The sequence below is a fragment of the Ovis canadensis genome, chromosome 2 (assembly GCF_042477335.2).
Source record: "Ovis canadensis isolate MfBH-ARS-UI-01 breed Bighorn chromosome 2, ARS-UI_OviCan_v2, whole genome shotgun sequence".
Taxonomy (NCBI): Eukaryota; Metazoa; Chordata; class Mammalia; order Artiodactyla; family Bovidae; genus Ovis; species Ovis canadensis.
Genome location: NC_091246.1, coordinates 180,357,977 through 180,372,205, shown reverse-complemented (window position 1 = coordinate 180,372,205; position 14,229 = coordinate 180,357,977). Strand labels below are relative to the sequence as shown.

At 40.2% G+C, this 14,229-nt stretch overlaps 1 protein-coding gene across 1 annotated transcript in view; it reads right to left on the bottom strand.

Annotated features, from left to right (window-relative positions):
• MCM6 (minichromosome maintenance complex component 6) overlaps window positions 1-13,698 on the bottom strand; it is a 35,339-nt gene extending 21,641 nt beyond the window's left edge. Inside the window, exons 1-7 of the mRNA XM_069577684.1 lie at window positions 13,489-13,698; window positions 8,579-8,725; window positions 7,317-7,427; window positions 6,033-6,282; window positions 3,868-4,033; window positions 3,445-3,590; window positions 2,504-2,654 (exon numbers count right to left, since the gene is read on the bottom strand). Coding sequence (XP_069433785.1) covers window positions 2,504-2,654; window positions 3,445-3,590; window positions 3,868-4,033; window positions 6,033-6,282; window positions 7,317-7,427; window positions 8,579-8,725; window positions 13,489-13,595 — 1,078 coding nt within the window. The 5' untranslated portion in view covers window positions 13,596-13,698. The remainder of the gene's footprint in view (window positions 1-2,503; window positions 2,655-3,444; window positions 3,591-3,867; window positions 4,034-6,032; window positions 6,283-7,316; window positions 7,428-8,578; window positions 8,726-13,488) is intronic.
• Between the last annotated feature and the right edge of the window lie 531 nt (window positions 13,699-14,229).

The following is a 14,229-nucleotide window of genomic DNA, read 5'->3' as shown; positions in this document are numbered from 1 at the left end:
AAGACATGTTTACCAACCAAAAGAGCAGAAGCAGCTGAAGCAAAGCTAAGACCAAAGTTAAAATATCTTTCTGGTTTCTCATCTTGATCTTGGTTCTCATCCTATGAATCTACAGTCACCTAATCACTATACTAATACCTTCACCTGAAACAGATGCTGATGCTCACCATTCTAAGAGTCTTTCCTTGTCTATAAGTCCTGCTTCCTATACAAAGTCTTTCCCTATGTCACGGTCCTCAAATATCTCTCCCCATAAATAAACTATGTCCACTACAGCCTACCATATTCGCTAGTTCTTTCCAACTGCAGGTTATATAGTTCTATCAAGAGTTTCAGGAAATGATCCATGACTTACCTCTTTTGTATCAGGAATAGTGACCCAAAGCTAAATATAAATACAAGCTAATTGAACTGATACAGATTAGGCAAGATGCTGAATGTGATCTACAGTGCTTCTAAAAATGGTTTTTAAATACAAGAAGGAAATGAACAATTAAAAAAAAACATAACACCAAATTTTAGAAATGTGATATTGGAAGAAACATTCTTCTGTCTTAATTATTATGACCTTCTGTGAATGCCATCAACGAAATGCTGGCACAGGTACACAAAGCACTCCTTAGAAGCAGAAAATTTAAAATCCATTCCAAAAACAAAATTTCTGACTTATAACCTGTATGAAACAAATGCGTTGGAGGTGCGGTAGTTTAAAATAACCCACAAATTCTTTGATAATCCTCATTTCTAGATGACAGCTTAATTCTCCTCTCCTTCAGTGTGGCTGGGCTTAGTAACTTGGTTCCCACAAATAGCATACAGTGGAAGAGAAGGTGTAAAACTTCTAGCACTAGGTCTCGAGAAGCATTTTGCTTCCTCCTGGCTCTGCTCTCCTGGACTGCATGCTCTGAGGGAAGCCAGCTGTTGTGCTACGAGGACACTGAAACAGTCCAGGGAAGAGACTCATATGGTAAGGAATTGAGGCTTCCAGCTAACAACAAGCACTGACAGATAAGCAGTGAGTGCATCCTTCTAAGTGGATCCTCCAGCTCAAGTCAAGCCTTCAGATGACTACAGCCCTAGTTGACATCTTGGCTACAAAATCTACAAAGACTGACCAAGACCACACAGCTAAGTTTCCCTCAAATTCCTGATCTACAGACAGTATGAAATATGCTTGTTGTTTTAAGCCATTAAGTTTGGGATAATTTGTTATGAAGCAATAGATTAATTTATGGTGGGGGAATGAAACAGTATAAAAATTTGATACCTACTCATTCTAAGGAAGGCAATGGCAAACCCACTCCAGTACTCTTGCCTGGGAAATCCCATGGATGGAGGAGCCTGGTAGGCTGCAGTCCATGGGTTCGTGAAGAGTCAGACACGACTGAGCAACTTCACTTTCACTTTTCACTTTCCTGCACTGGAAAAGGAAATGGCAACCCACTCCAGTGTTCTTGCCTGGAGAATCCCAGGGACTGGGGAGCCTGGTGGGCTGCCGTCTATGGGATCACACAGAGTTGGACACGACTGACGTGACTTAGCAGCAGCAGCATTCTAAGGGAGGATACTCTAAAACCCACAAAGGATTATTAATATTAAGGATTTCAGTTCAATTTCACTGACCAAATATTTAAGCAGAAAAAAAGGTTAATTTTCAATGATTAAAAATACATACCTAAGACAAATAACCATAATCTTATGAACTCTTGCCTTTACTTCAACTGAATATGGAGGGATGGAAAAAAAACAAAGCATGAGATCTGAAAAGTCAGTCATATCCTTCAGTGTGCAAGGGATTTAATGACAGTGAGCAGCTAGCAACCAACAGCTAAGAAAGTGCGAAAGCAGAAACCACAAGGTATAGGCACAGTTGTTCAGTTGCTAAGCCGTATCTAATTCTTTGTGACCCCATGAACTGCAGCATGCCAGGCTTAGGCACAGTACATATAATCAAAAAAACAATATGAAATCTCTTCCCATTGTGAAAACTAACAAGAAAAAGAGATCAGGATGTTAATCTGGCATATTAAGAATATACTTAAGTGCAGTTCTGTCCTAAAGCCAGAAAAAGACTAAATGATTTTTTCTTTTTTCAAAAGAAAACTGGCAAAATACACACAACATAAAATTAACCACCGCAACCATTTTTAAGGGGTTCAGAAGGGGTTTAAGTACATTCATTCACTATCTTTTACAACCATAACCCATTCACTTCTAGGTCTTTTCATAACACCAAACACAAATTCTATCCATAAACAATTCCCTATTTCTCTCCTCAACAGGTAATCTTTTTCTACTTTCTCTATGAATTTACCTATTTTAAGTATCTCATCTCAACTGGAACCATGTAATATCTGTCCTTTTATAAATGACTTTTAAAAACCCCTTCTAAACCCACTAAAAACCTTTTAACATCTGATTTGTGTATTTTAAGAAGTCACATGTTGCTGTTTTACAAACATTACTTTGACTTCAAGCTTATTTCACAGATAAGACTTCTTACCATGTATAGTAGGGAACAGGCTTGTACAAAGATTGTGATACAGATTTTTATCTTGACTCATTTCAAACACTTTCTCCCACTCCTTCACAGTCATTTGGTTCTTAATGCTCTCAGCTGTCTGTTCCTCATCTCGGAGTTCTTTTCCTCCAAACTGAGGGGGAGAAGAAAAGGAAAAAAATAGTAGTATAGAAATAAGTCAAAATAATGTGAAAGAGAAGAAACATCACCAGAAACAAAATACATCCTGGGAGGTCAAAATCTGTTGCCTGTAAAGGTCTTTTTGAAAAAAATCTTCTAACCAGAAAGGCCTAAGTTAGCCAAAATACCAAAGAGCTTGTCATCTGTCCAGTGATTTATAAATAACAAAAAAAGCTACCACCATTGTTTTGCATTGCTATCTAAATGAATCCAGATGCTCAAGAGATGAGCCATAATAAAATGGTAATCATTGTTACGAAGATGAGAATGAACAGAATATTATGTTCACTCCTCATTTCCCAACACTGGACTATTTTCCAAACTTTTTCTCACTGCTTTCCCATCCTGCAAACAAAATTAAGTTCTCAACCACTACAATACCAGGGAGTCAATCACTCTCAGAAAGAGTAATTTATAAGCTATTGCCCAGATTACGAAATTTTTCTATTTATACTTTCTCAAGGAGTGTGACAGAGGAACTGTAACAATTAAAAAACAAACAAGACCACCCCCACCTCCAGAAAAACCACCATTAATAATAATAGCACCAATATCCTTAAAGCACTGAACTTGAACACATAAAAATAAGACTTTTCCCTAAGGTCAGGAAAACAAGGCATGAAAAAGTCTGGTTTTAGAGCTAAAGAGCAAATCTCAACCCAAACCTTTGTCTTTAACACTGAATTTGTGGCAGCCTCAGGTAATGTCTTTCTTAAGCTTTGCCATTCTACTAAGACACTCACCCTTGGGTTGGTTGGTGCAACACAGCAGGCAAGAAAGACTAGCCTGTATGAAAGGTCTCTAACACCAAGGGCCCGGAGACCTCGAACACCTTCTGTCTCATATCCATCAACACCACTGACTCGGGAATCAGTTTCTGCGCGTGCTCCTGAAACATTGAATGACAGGTTGTTTCATAGCTAGATACTGAAGGTACTGATAATCAGAACTGCCCAGATAAATAAAACCGAAAAAATCTAAAATTTCATTTAGGCTTTGGAATTTTCAGAAGAGTACCTTCTGTAGCAAAACCAGTTAGTCTTTGTTATCATTATAGTTCCTTGTTCACTCTGATTGGTAGCCAAAAATAAGACAAGGAAGAGGCAAGAAGCTAGATGTTCTGCAATAACTGAGAATTTGTTAAACCTGAGCCACAGATTACTGACCTGGTGTGCTAAGCTTAGACACGTCAGGCACAACAATCAGCGTCCCTGTAAAGTCACATTTGTCACCAGCTTGAGCTGACTCCACAGCTTCAGCCCTCAAGATCACTTCTAAACTGCGGGGGATACTCCCTCGTGGAAGCTCAGCTTGAGTCTCTTGAATACGAACCTATAACAGAGACAAATAAGTGGCCAAGGATGAGGAGAGATCTCTCTCATGTGCCATGTGATCTAAATTAAATGCACAAACATTGATATATCCTAAATTATCTTACCAGTTGGCAGACTTTTGACATGTGTCAACATTCATCTTAAAAAATTCTTTTCAATTTGGTAAGAGATTACGTCTACTTAAAAACTGCAACTTCACTTTTATTCTCATTCAGTTCAGTTCAGTTGCTCAGTCGTGTCCAACTCCTTGCAACCCCATGAATCGCAGCACACCAGGCCTCCCTGTCCATCACCAACTTCCGGAGTTCACTCAGACTCACGCCCATCGAGTCAGTGATGCCATCCAGCCATCTCATCCTCTGTTGTCCCCTTCTCCTCCTGCCCCCAATCCCTCCCAGCATCAGAGTCTTTTCCAATGAGTCAACTCTTCGCATGAGGTGGCCAAAGTACGGGAGTTTCAGCTTCAACATCAGTCCTTCTAATAAACACCCAGGACTAATCTCCTTGCAGTCCAAGGGACTCTCAAGAGTCTTCTCCAACACCACAGTTCAAAAGCATCAATTCTTCGGCGCTCAGCTTTCTTCACAGTCCAACTCTCACATCCATACATGACTACTGGAAAAACCATAGCCTTGACTAGACGGACCTTAGTTGGCAAAGTAATGTCTCTGCTTTTGAATATGCTATCTCATTAAACAATACATATTTTGTTCTCTTTGCTGAAATTTACTTTAATTATGTGTTTTGGGTCCCATTCTCCTCTAAATTGTCAGGGAAATTTTATGAAAATTTTCACATCTAGTATACCCTCCACCTCAATGCAACTGTTAACATTACTTAAGATACACATATTTTTACTAAATTATTTGAAAGAAGTTGCAAAAATCAAGATATTTTACCCCTAAATATTAAAGCACTCATTTACTAAGAGTGAAGACAATCTCCTATGTAGCCACAATGCCATGAATCACATCAAGGATATAAGTATTTAATTCCATGCCTTCTATTATCCAGTCTACTTTCGTATTTCCCCAATTGTCAAGCATGTCCTTTATTACAGCTGTTTCCCCCCTGCCAACCTAAATTCATCTTTTGATATTTGGTTTTTATATCAAGTTCTTTATCAGATACAAAGCATCTCTTTCCCAAAGTTGTGGGTAGGGTACAGGCTTCTTACTAACCAAGTATCAAAATAATACAAGAAAACTAAGTAAAGACTAAAAGTTGAATTTAATATTATTTATTTTAGTCTGGTTCTCATTCTCCTAGTGCTTGAGCTGCTGCAACTTTTCTTTCCTCCTTGCATATTCCAGAGTTACTCAGTCCTGAAGACACTTAGCCCCTTCATTCTTGACTGCTACCATCTATCTATTGCCCAGGTAACCACAACTGCCTGTTAGTCTCTTTGTTAAATACTACCACTGTCATCCCATTAATCTTCCTAATACAAAGAAAAATACACGTCCTCTGAAAACGTATTCCTCTTGCTTTTCAAAACAGGTCCAAACTTCTCAATTTGAGGATCCAAGCACTTCCATGCTGCACATCAAATCATCTCTCAGACGATCTCCAGTTTGGTTCCTCTACTTTAATCATGATAATCCCCATAGCTGTTGACAAGCGTGTCCATTTTCACCTGTCCTTTTACTTATGCCTTCCTCCTCCTTAACCGCCATCTCCAAATCTTTCTACTTCTTCAAAGTTTCCATAACTCTAACTTACAGTGATAACTAATTACTGTTTATTCTTTGACAAATATGTTTTATTTGTCTGAAGGAGCTTCCAATCCAAGTTATTAAAAGTTAGAACACATTTATACACTGATAATTGAAATTTGCCTGACAAATTTTTAGCTTAAACTTGTAGTCAGTTTTTATGTAAGTCATGGATCTTTAAGCAATTACAACATTGCCTAAGTTAAGCTTATAATAATAATTACAAGTGCCTAGAAGTGCATTATTAGCACAGGCTGAATCTGATCTAAACAGAATTAATACCTTTTGAAAATCAACAAATCTTGATTTATTCGTATCCAGCAGGAATCTCCGTCTGTTGGCACAAACTGGATTTCGACAGATGTTTGGCTGTGTGTATTTGAACTGCTGTTCCACATCCTTGATCACTGTCTGACAGTCCAGGCACAGAAAAGTTCCGCTCACAAGCTCTGGGTGAACTGGGTGAGTCCGTACCACCTGCCCACTGATGCGAGTAAGCAAACCAATTCTGGATGAGGTGAGCTCTCGAATTCTGTTTAAAGAAAGATACTGCATTAGTAAATGTTCATGTCCAAACTAACAATTTCCACTTTTAATGATAGGATATTCAAAGATAATTTATGCTTAAAATAATACGAGACAAGGTATTCTTTAGACTCTCCTGAAAGTGATTTAGTCAACATGCCCATTCCTGAAGTATAATGTACATGCATCCACAACAAAATACATAAATGAAAACAAACAAAACACCTAAGCAAAGGACATGAAAGAAATGCAATTACAATTATAAAACAAGGGCTTCCCAGATGGCGCTGTGGTAAAGACTGTATGCAGTCAATGAAGGAGATGTGTGTTTGATTTCTGGATTGGGAAGATCCTTTGGAGGAGGGATAGGGCAACCCGCTCCAGTATTTTTGCTGGGAAAAAGCTCATGGACAGAGGAGCCTGGTAGGCCATAGTCCATGACATCGCAAAGAGTTGGACATGACGGTGTGACTGAGCACACACACAAAAATATTTTCTGCTGACCTACATTTCTAAATAAGTATTTTCATAGTACAGTTGTCATGAGGGAAAATTTGTTTGTTTGAACTTGAAGGTTTAGAAAACACTTTATTTCAGAAACTCATCTTATATTAAATAACTCAGTAACTTTATAGCTAATTTTAGTAGTTAAAGTTTTCAAAATAGCACTTTAATTTCCTCCAATAAATTTATTCTTTAAATAATTGCTAAAGAGGAAAACAGTTTAAAAGTTATGCTATTTTAGCTCTTGACAATTCATTAATTTGTGACTGCTCTCAATTTTCATATTTCCTCTCTAAACTAAGCTTTCATCTAAACATCCCTTAAAAGGTGTCCTAAAGTATTATAATCCCTAGAAATGACTTCACCTAACTTATTTCCCTTTCCATTTCCCTGGAAATATAGATTTTCCTGCAACTAAATGTTCTGGATAACTGGGTATAACTCTTTACAGATGTAAGACTACAACCTTCTGAGCTTTCTTACAAGTGATAGGTGTACTATTCAATGAATCCTTTTTCCTTTCAAAGAGTTTCTTACTTGTGTCTGGTAGGTAGGTCTTGAAATGCAACATAAAAATCCTTGGCAAGAGGGATCTCTTTACGGTCTTTGACAAAAGTTTTCAAGGCTCGACATAGGTAAGGATAAACTCTGAAAAGCAAACAAAAAGAAAACCAACTTATAACTTTAAGAGGCTTACCAAGCCCTCTTTTCCCTTTCATGCTTCCCAATAGCTGAAACTAAGGAATTTCACCTGATTACAACCAAGCTTTAGAATCTAACTATGCAGGACCCTTCCCATTTGGTGTCAAGGCCTAGTATATTCTTCCAGGTTTTAATTCTTGATTGACAGGAAATGGATAAGGGTAGGTAAGGAATCTGTGTACTGATGTGAGAACAAGTTGGCAGAAATGTTTCACCTGGTTGGTTAGGTGGGCGTGTGCACGTTCCCTTGATTTAAATTTTGAACAGCTGCAGTGGCTTGGTTTGAGCAGTAGGATCTGGAAGTCCTCTGAAAGATCAGCTACTCTCAGGAGACAGGACTGTGCGGCACAGTCTGTGCATGGAGTAAGGACATAGTGTTTCTCCCATCAGCCCAATTTTCTACCTCCCTCTCACTTGTCAGGACAACTTTTCCTACTACATACTTTCACAATAAACTCTGCTGCTTATCCTTCTAGTCATTCTTGATAGTCAGATAAGACTAGAAACACTGAGACAAATCCATCTCCCAGTCCACCAGGTGAAAAAACAGGACTGTGACTCCTTATTCCTGGGTCTTCATTTCTCCTTCATAACTGTCCACAGGGTTTATTTTAACCTGATTTTATTTATACAGATTGTCACATTTATTTAATCCAAATGCAGACAGAATTTTGTGTAGAAAGAGGTTTCTTGCTTTACATAGCAATCAAAAGCAAATTAAAAGCCTAATGTTTAGCTTCTGCCCCCAAAATATCATTCAGCTTTTAAAATGTTTCAAGGGATTTTATTTAATACAGGATGGGGAATGGATTAAATGAATGACAGAGCAATAGCACTGAATGCCTGACACAAAGTAAACAATTCTCTTAACACTTGGAAAAACTATCAATAGAAAGCAGAGATTTTCAATATCTGCATGTGAAAAATAGTCAACCCCACAAAGGCCTAAATTAGTTCAGAGCAGCATTAAAATAACCACTGGCTGTAAGGGCTTCTGTGACATCTGCCCTCCCTTTATACTCACAAATTAACAATTCCATTCCAGTAAGAGCTGGCTTCCCAGGTTCCATGTCTACTTAAAGATTAATATACCATACCTATAGAACTCCTCTTGAATGGTGGTAGAAAGTTGCTGGTTAAATTGCTCCAGGTCCACAAAACTCACAACCAACGTGTTTCTCTCAGGACGAATTAACTCCTCAGCTAACTGCAAGTACTTAATTTCTCCATCGCTGTTCTGGAACCTGCAGATACATACAAATCAGATTAAACTGAAATTAGGCAGTAAAAAGAAGAATCTGAATGCCTGATAATTCAGTGTACTGGTTAAAGATCATCAGCTTTAGGGCCAGAGAGTCCCATTTTAGTAGTTGTATACCTTAAGGCTAGTTACCTGTCTTCTCTAAACATATCCCTCTTCTTTTTGAATATAATAATACTGAAAAAGATTAGAACATGATCCTGTAAGGTTAACTGTGAAGATTAAATGAGAGAATGCCTATGAAATCTTTTGTACAAAGTTGGGAACACAGAAAAACTAGGTCTTCAGATTTAAATCTGAACACCCCCAATATTTATTGATTTAGCTGCATCGGGTCTTAGTTGTGGCATGTGGGATCTTCACTATGTTGTTTGGGACCTTTCATTGCAGCGCATACTCTCTAGTTGTGGTGTGCCAGCTGGCTCAGTAGTTGAGGCTCACAGGCTTAGTTCCATGGTATGTGGGATCTCAGTTCCCTGACCAGGGATCAAACCCACATCCCTTGCATTGCAAGGTGGATTCTTAACCACTGGACCACCAGGGAAGTCCCAAAACTGAATTTCTTGGAAAAAAAAAAAAAAAAAAAACAAACACAAAAACTCAGGTTATAATCCAAAGATTTAATTTCTAAAGGGAAAACTGACAGATTAATTGCTGATTTAAGAACAAGAATATCAATACACGGAAACGAGGTGCTTCAGGGCTCAAGACCTCAGGGAAATGAAAATGTACATACACACAAAGTAAAGCTGGGGTGTTTTTTCCTAACAAGTATCATACTAACATATTTACTTTTTATTCTTTTAACATAACCATGCAGATAGTTTTGAGGAAAACTAAATTCCTCCTTCAAATACAGCATGTTCTGTTTAATACATTATGAACATCTCTCTGGAAAGCACTATGCCAGAGGTACCGTAAGTTGGAAATAAGTGTTGCTCTTCTCCTAGGGTTGACACTCTCATAAGAGACATTTCTATTAAAGAGAGGGATAAGACATCTAAATGTCTAAGACAAATGAATAAACAAAATGTTTATTCAATCTTTTTTTAAATTTATTTTTAAATTGAAGGATAATTGCTTTACAGAATTTTGTTGGTTTCTGCCAAACATCTACTTGAAGTCAGCCATAGGTATACATGTGTCTCCTCCCTTTTATCTCCCTCTCCATCCTGCCCCTCTAGGTTGTTACAGAGCCCCGGTATGAGTTTCCTGAATCATACAGCAAATTCCCATTGGCTATCTATTTTACACATGGTAATATAAGTTTCCATGTTACTCTCTTTGTATGTTTACTCAATCTTAAAACAGGATATTCTGCAGTGTCTCAATGTGAATGAATCTTGAGGACATGGTGCTATGTGAAATGAACCAATTCAGTCCAGTCCAGTTCAGTCGCTCAGTCATGTCTCTTTGCGACCCCATGGACTGCAGAACGCCAGGCTTTCCTGTCCATCACCAACTCCCAGAGTTTACTCAAACCCATGCCCACTGAGTCAGTGATGCCATCCAACCATCTCATCCTGTCATCCCCTTCTCCTCCTGCCTTCAATCCTTCCCAGCATCAGGGTCCTTTCAATAACTATCAGTTCGCATCAGTTGGCCAAAGTACTGGAGTTTCAGCTTCAGCATCAGTCCTTCCAATGAATATCCAATTACACAAAGACAAATACTGCATGATTCTACTTATATGAGGTATCTAAAAGAGTCAAATTTGGGAATTTCCTGGCAGTTCAGTGGTTAGGACTGTGCTTTCACTGCTGTGGGCCCGGGGTTCAACTCCTGGTCAGGAAATTAACATCACACAAGTCATGGGGTGAAGCCTGCCAAAAAAGGTCAAATTCATAGAATCAAAGAGCGGAATGTTGGTTGGAGGAAAAGGAAAATGTGGAGGTATTATAGGCAATAAAAAATAAAAATTATTCAGTCAATAAAAAGAAATGCATCTGAGTCGATACTAATGAGATGGATGAATCTACAGCCTATTAAACAAAGTGAAATCAGAAAAACAAATTGTTTATTAACGCATATATACAGAATCTAGAAAGCTGGTACTGATGAATCTATCGGCAGGGCAGCGATGGGAGACACAAAGACAACAACTTGTGGACACAGTGTGGGAAGGAGAGGGAGGGACAAACTGAAAGAGTTAACACTGAAACATATATATTACCATATGTAAAACAGATAACAGTGGGAATTTACTGTATGATGCAGGGAGCTCAAACCTGGTGCTCTGTGACAACCTTGAGGGGTGGGATGGGGTAGGAGGTGAGAGGGAGGTTCAAGAGAGGGGACATATGTATACTTATGGCTGATTCATGTTGCTGTATAGCAGAAATTAACACAATATTAAAAATAAAACATAAATAAAAATTATTAAAGTTAAAAAAAGTTTCAGTGAAGCAAGATGGATAAGTTCTAACAGAATCTACTGAACAACAATACACTGTACAGTTAAAATTTTGTTAAGAGGGTAGATCTCATGTTAAGTGTTCTTTCCGCAATTTAAAAAAAAAAAAAAAGGTGAAAGAAATGTGACTGGTGAATATAAACTGATTTTGCCTAACAGGAACACCTAGAAAGGCTTTATGCATATATCAGGTGGCACTGGAATTTGGCCTGGAAGACTTAAAATCTGAAAGGGAAAAATGAGTGATGGATAGACTGGCTACAGATGCTTCCAAGTATGTGACAGTCGGGGAAGGTATGGGAGGCCTGTGGATGATGGCAGAATGGTTGTGGAAGATGAAACTAGAAAGCGCAGCTGTGAAGAATTTGGACTTTATTTCATAAGGAATGGCAAATCAAAGTTGGTATTTTGAGAGGGAGTTAACATTTTTTCCTCAACAAATACAAGGATTATTTGTCTTGTTCACTGTGCCCAGCAGTTAGCTGCAAGGCAAACTACAAGGAAGTGAAGGTAACTCTATTATTTGTTAATATCAAACATAGTTGAGGACCTTTGTAAAGTGGTATGGTGGCCAGGTGGGGTTAAGCATAGGATTCATATTCAGATGAAATAGCTGGCAGTAGATACACTACTGGTAATGGAAAATGGCAGCCTGGGAACATAGGGGAAGAAAGGATTGGGGCTGCCTGAAAGGTTCATAGGGTTTAATAAACAGGTATGAATCTTTAGCAAGGCTTCGAAGGACGAATAGTTATCAGGCAGAGAAAAACATGAAAAGTAGGGAAATATAAACTGTGGTATTAAGTATATCAGAATTTCATTTAGACAGCAGAACTATGAACAGTACAAGTGAGGAAACATCCCATATGTCCATGGATGGATGAATAAACAAATGAAACGTAGAATAGACATAATGAGTACCATTCACCCTTAAAAAGAAAATTCTGGCACATGCTACAACATGGATAAACCTCAAAGACACTATGCTAAGTGAAGTAAGCTGGTCACAAAAGGACAAATATTGTATAATGCCAAATCTGAGGTACCTAGAGTAGCCCAATTCACAGACAGAAAATAGAATGGTGGTTGCCAGGTGCTAGAGGGTGGGGGGGAATAGTGAACTATTGTTTAGTGAGTGCAGAGTTTCAGTTTGGAAAGAAGAAAAGCTTCTGGAGATGGATGGTAGTGATGGCTATATTACAAGGCAAATGTACTTAACATCAGTGAACTCTATGTTTAAAAAAGGTTAAAACGAGTTTTTACCACCACAACAACAAAAAAAGAATTTCCTGTCATGTTATGCTTAAAGATACTGAAGTCATTAAGGTCCCTAAAGACAGCCACAAGAAACTTTAATGATGGAAGTATTTTCATAAGACACGTGCTAATTTTTTAAAGCTTCAGTATAACCAATGCTAACAACTTAAAGTTTCTACATATTAGTAAAATCGTATATAATTTTTTTAGGACTATTGCAGAGTCTCAGGCCAAGGATGTCATCGAAGAGTACTTCAAATGCAAGAAATGATCAAATTAAAAAGCTGAGCTCTTATAAAAAATTTTTTTCCTAACTCATTCCTAAGTGCTTCCACTTCTTCCTGGAAGCAGCAGAGTATGGACTCAGGGAGAGCAGCGATATTCTGCGCGATCTAAGAAAAGTAACTGGTGGCAGTGGCTGCAAGCCAGAGTTGGGGGGGTGGGGTTGAGATGCCTGGAGCCTAAAAAAAAAAGCAACGGGGAAAAAAAAAAAAAAGAAAGAAAGAAAGAAAAGAAGGATTTGGGGCGTTGGAAGGGAAGGAAGGGAGAGATGGAGGGAGTGGGTCCAGGGCCGTAAGCAACGCAGGCGGTCCCTAGCCCGAGCATCTGTCAAGCACCGGGTTCATTCCCGCACATTCACCTCCACAGGCTCCAGGGCAGCCTGGCCCTCGGTGGACCCCCTGAGGCCCCCGCCAGGATTCCCACGCCAGTTCGGCCTCCCCCTACAAGTCACACGCGCGGCCTAACTGGACGAGTTACTCATTCCCACCCAGCTTCGGCGTCCGCACAAGGAACCGGGGGCTACGCGACCATCAGCCTTTCGGGCTGTGAGGACTGAACAACGGGCCTAAGCGTTCGGCCCAGGACACCGCACACGGCAGGAGCCAGAGGAAGGACTCCAGATGAATTTCACCAACCCTGGAGACCAGCCCAGTCCGGCCCAGGCTCCCCCCCGGCGCCCGCTCTAAGAGGCGCGCGACCCCTCAGTACCCAAACGCGCGCGAGGCCCTATGCGGCCCCAGACTCCGGAAGCCGGGAGGGGAAGTTCCGCGATTATGGGGCGACCGCCGACTTACTCCTCCAAGAAGTCTAGGAACAGTTTCTGGCACTTCTCGGCCACCTCGTCGCGGACTTCCAGATGCTGGCTGCCGGCGCCCGGCTCCGCCGCGGCAGCGAGGTCCATATCTGCTTAACGCTGAAGGGTAGCTGGCGCCACACTACAGTTGCTTCTCCTCCGACGCTGCCGCTCTGCGCGCGCCGCCTCCGTCCCGCCCCTTCGCTGGAAGGCCGGAGCCAATCGTGGCTCAGGAGCCCCTGGGTTCGCGCCAAACCTGTCCAATGAGCGCGGTTTATCTCTCAGCCCCGCCCACGGAGCGGAGATTTCGCGCCAAATGCAAAGACCTGAGAAAGCTGGGTGGTCTGCCCCTGCGCCTGCGCAGTTGGTCGTGTCCAGGGAAATTTGGCTGCTGGAGGTTAAAAGATAAGGTCTTTGTTCGGGGGTGGGGTTGGGGGGTGGTTTTTCAAATTTTCTTCAGATCGTTTCAGTGATATTAACTGAGCAGGAGGCATAAGGCTTTAGAGAGGAAAATGAGTGAGATTCAGACCTCCTGCTTGAGCCATCCAATTCAGTTCAGTTCAGTCGCTCAATGGGGTCCGACTCTGCGACCCCTTGAACCGCAGCACGCCAGGCCTCCCTGTCCATCATCAACTCCAGGAGCCGTCCTGTTGGAGGACATAAACTGTAAACCACCAGTTAAAATCCTGTAAAAAGAGTCAAAAGTGATGTATAAACAGTATCAGGGGGAAAGGAGTTGGCA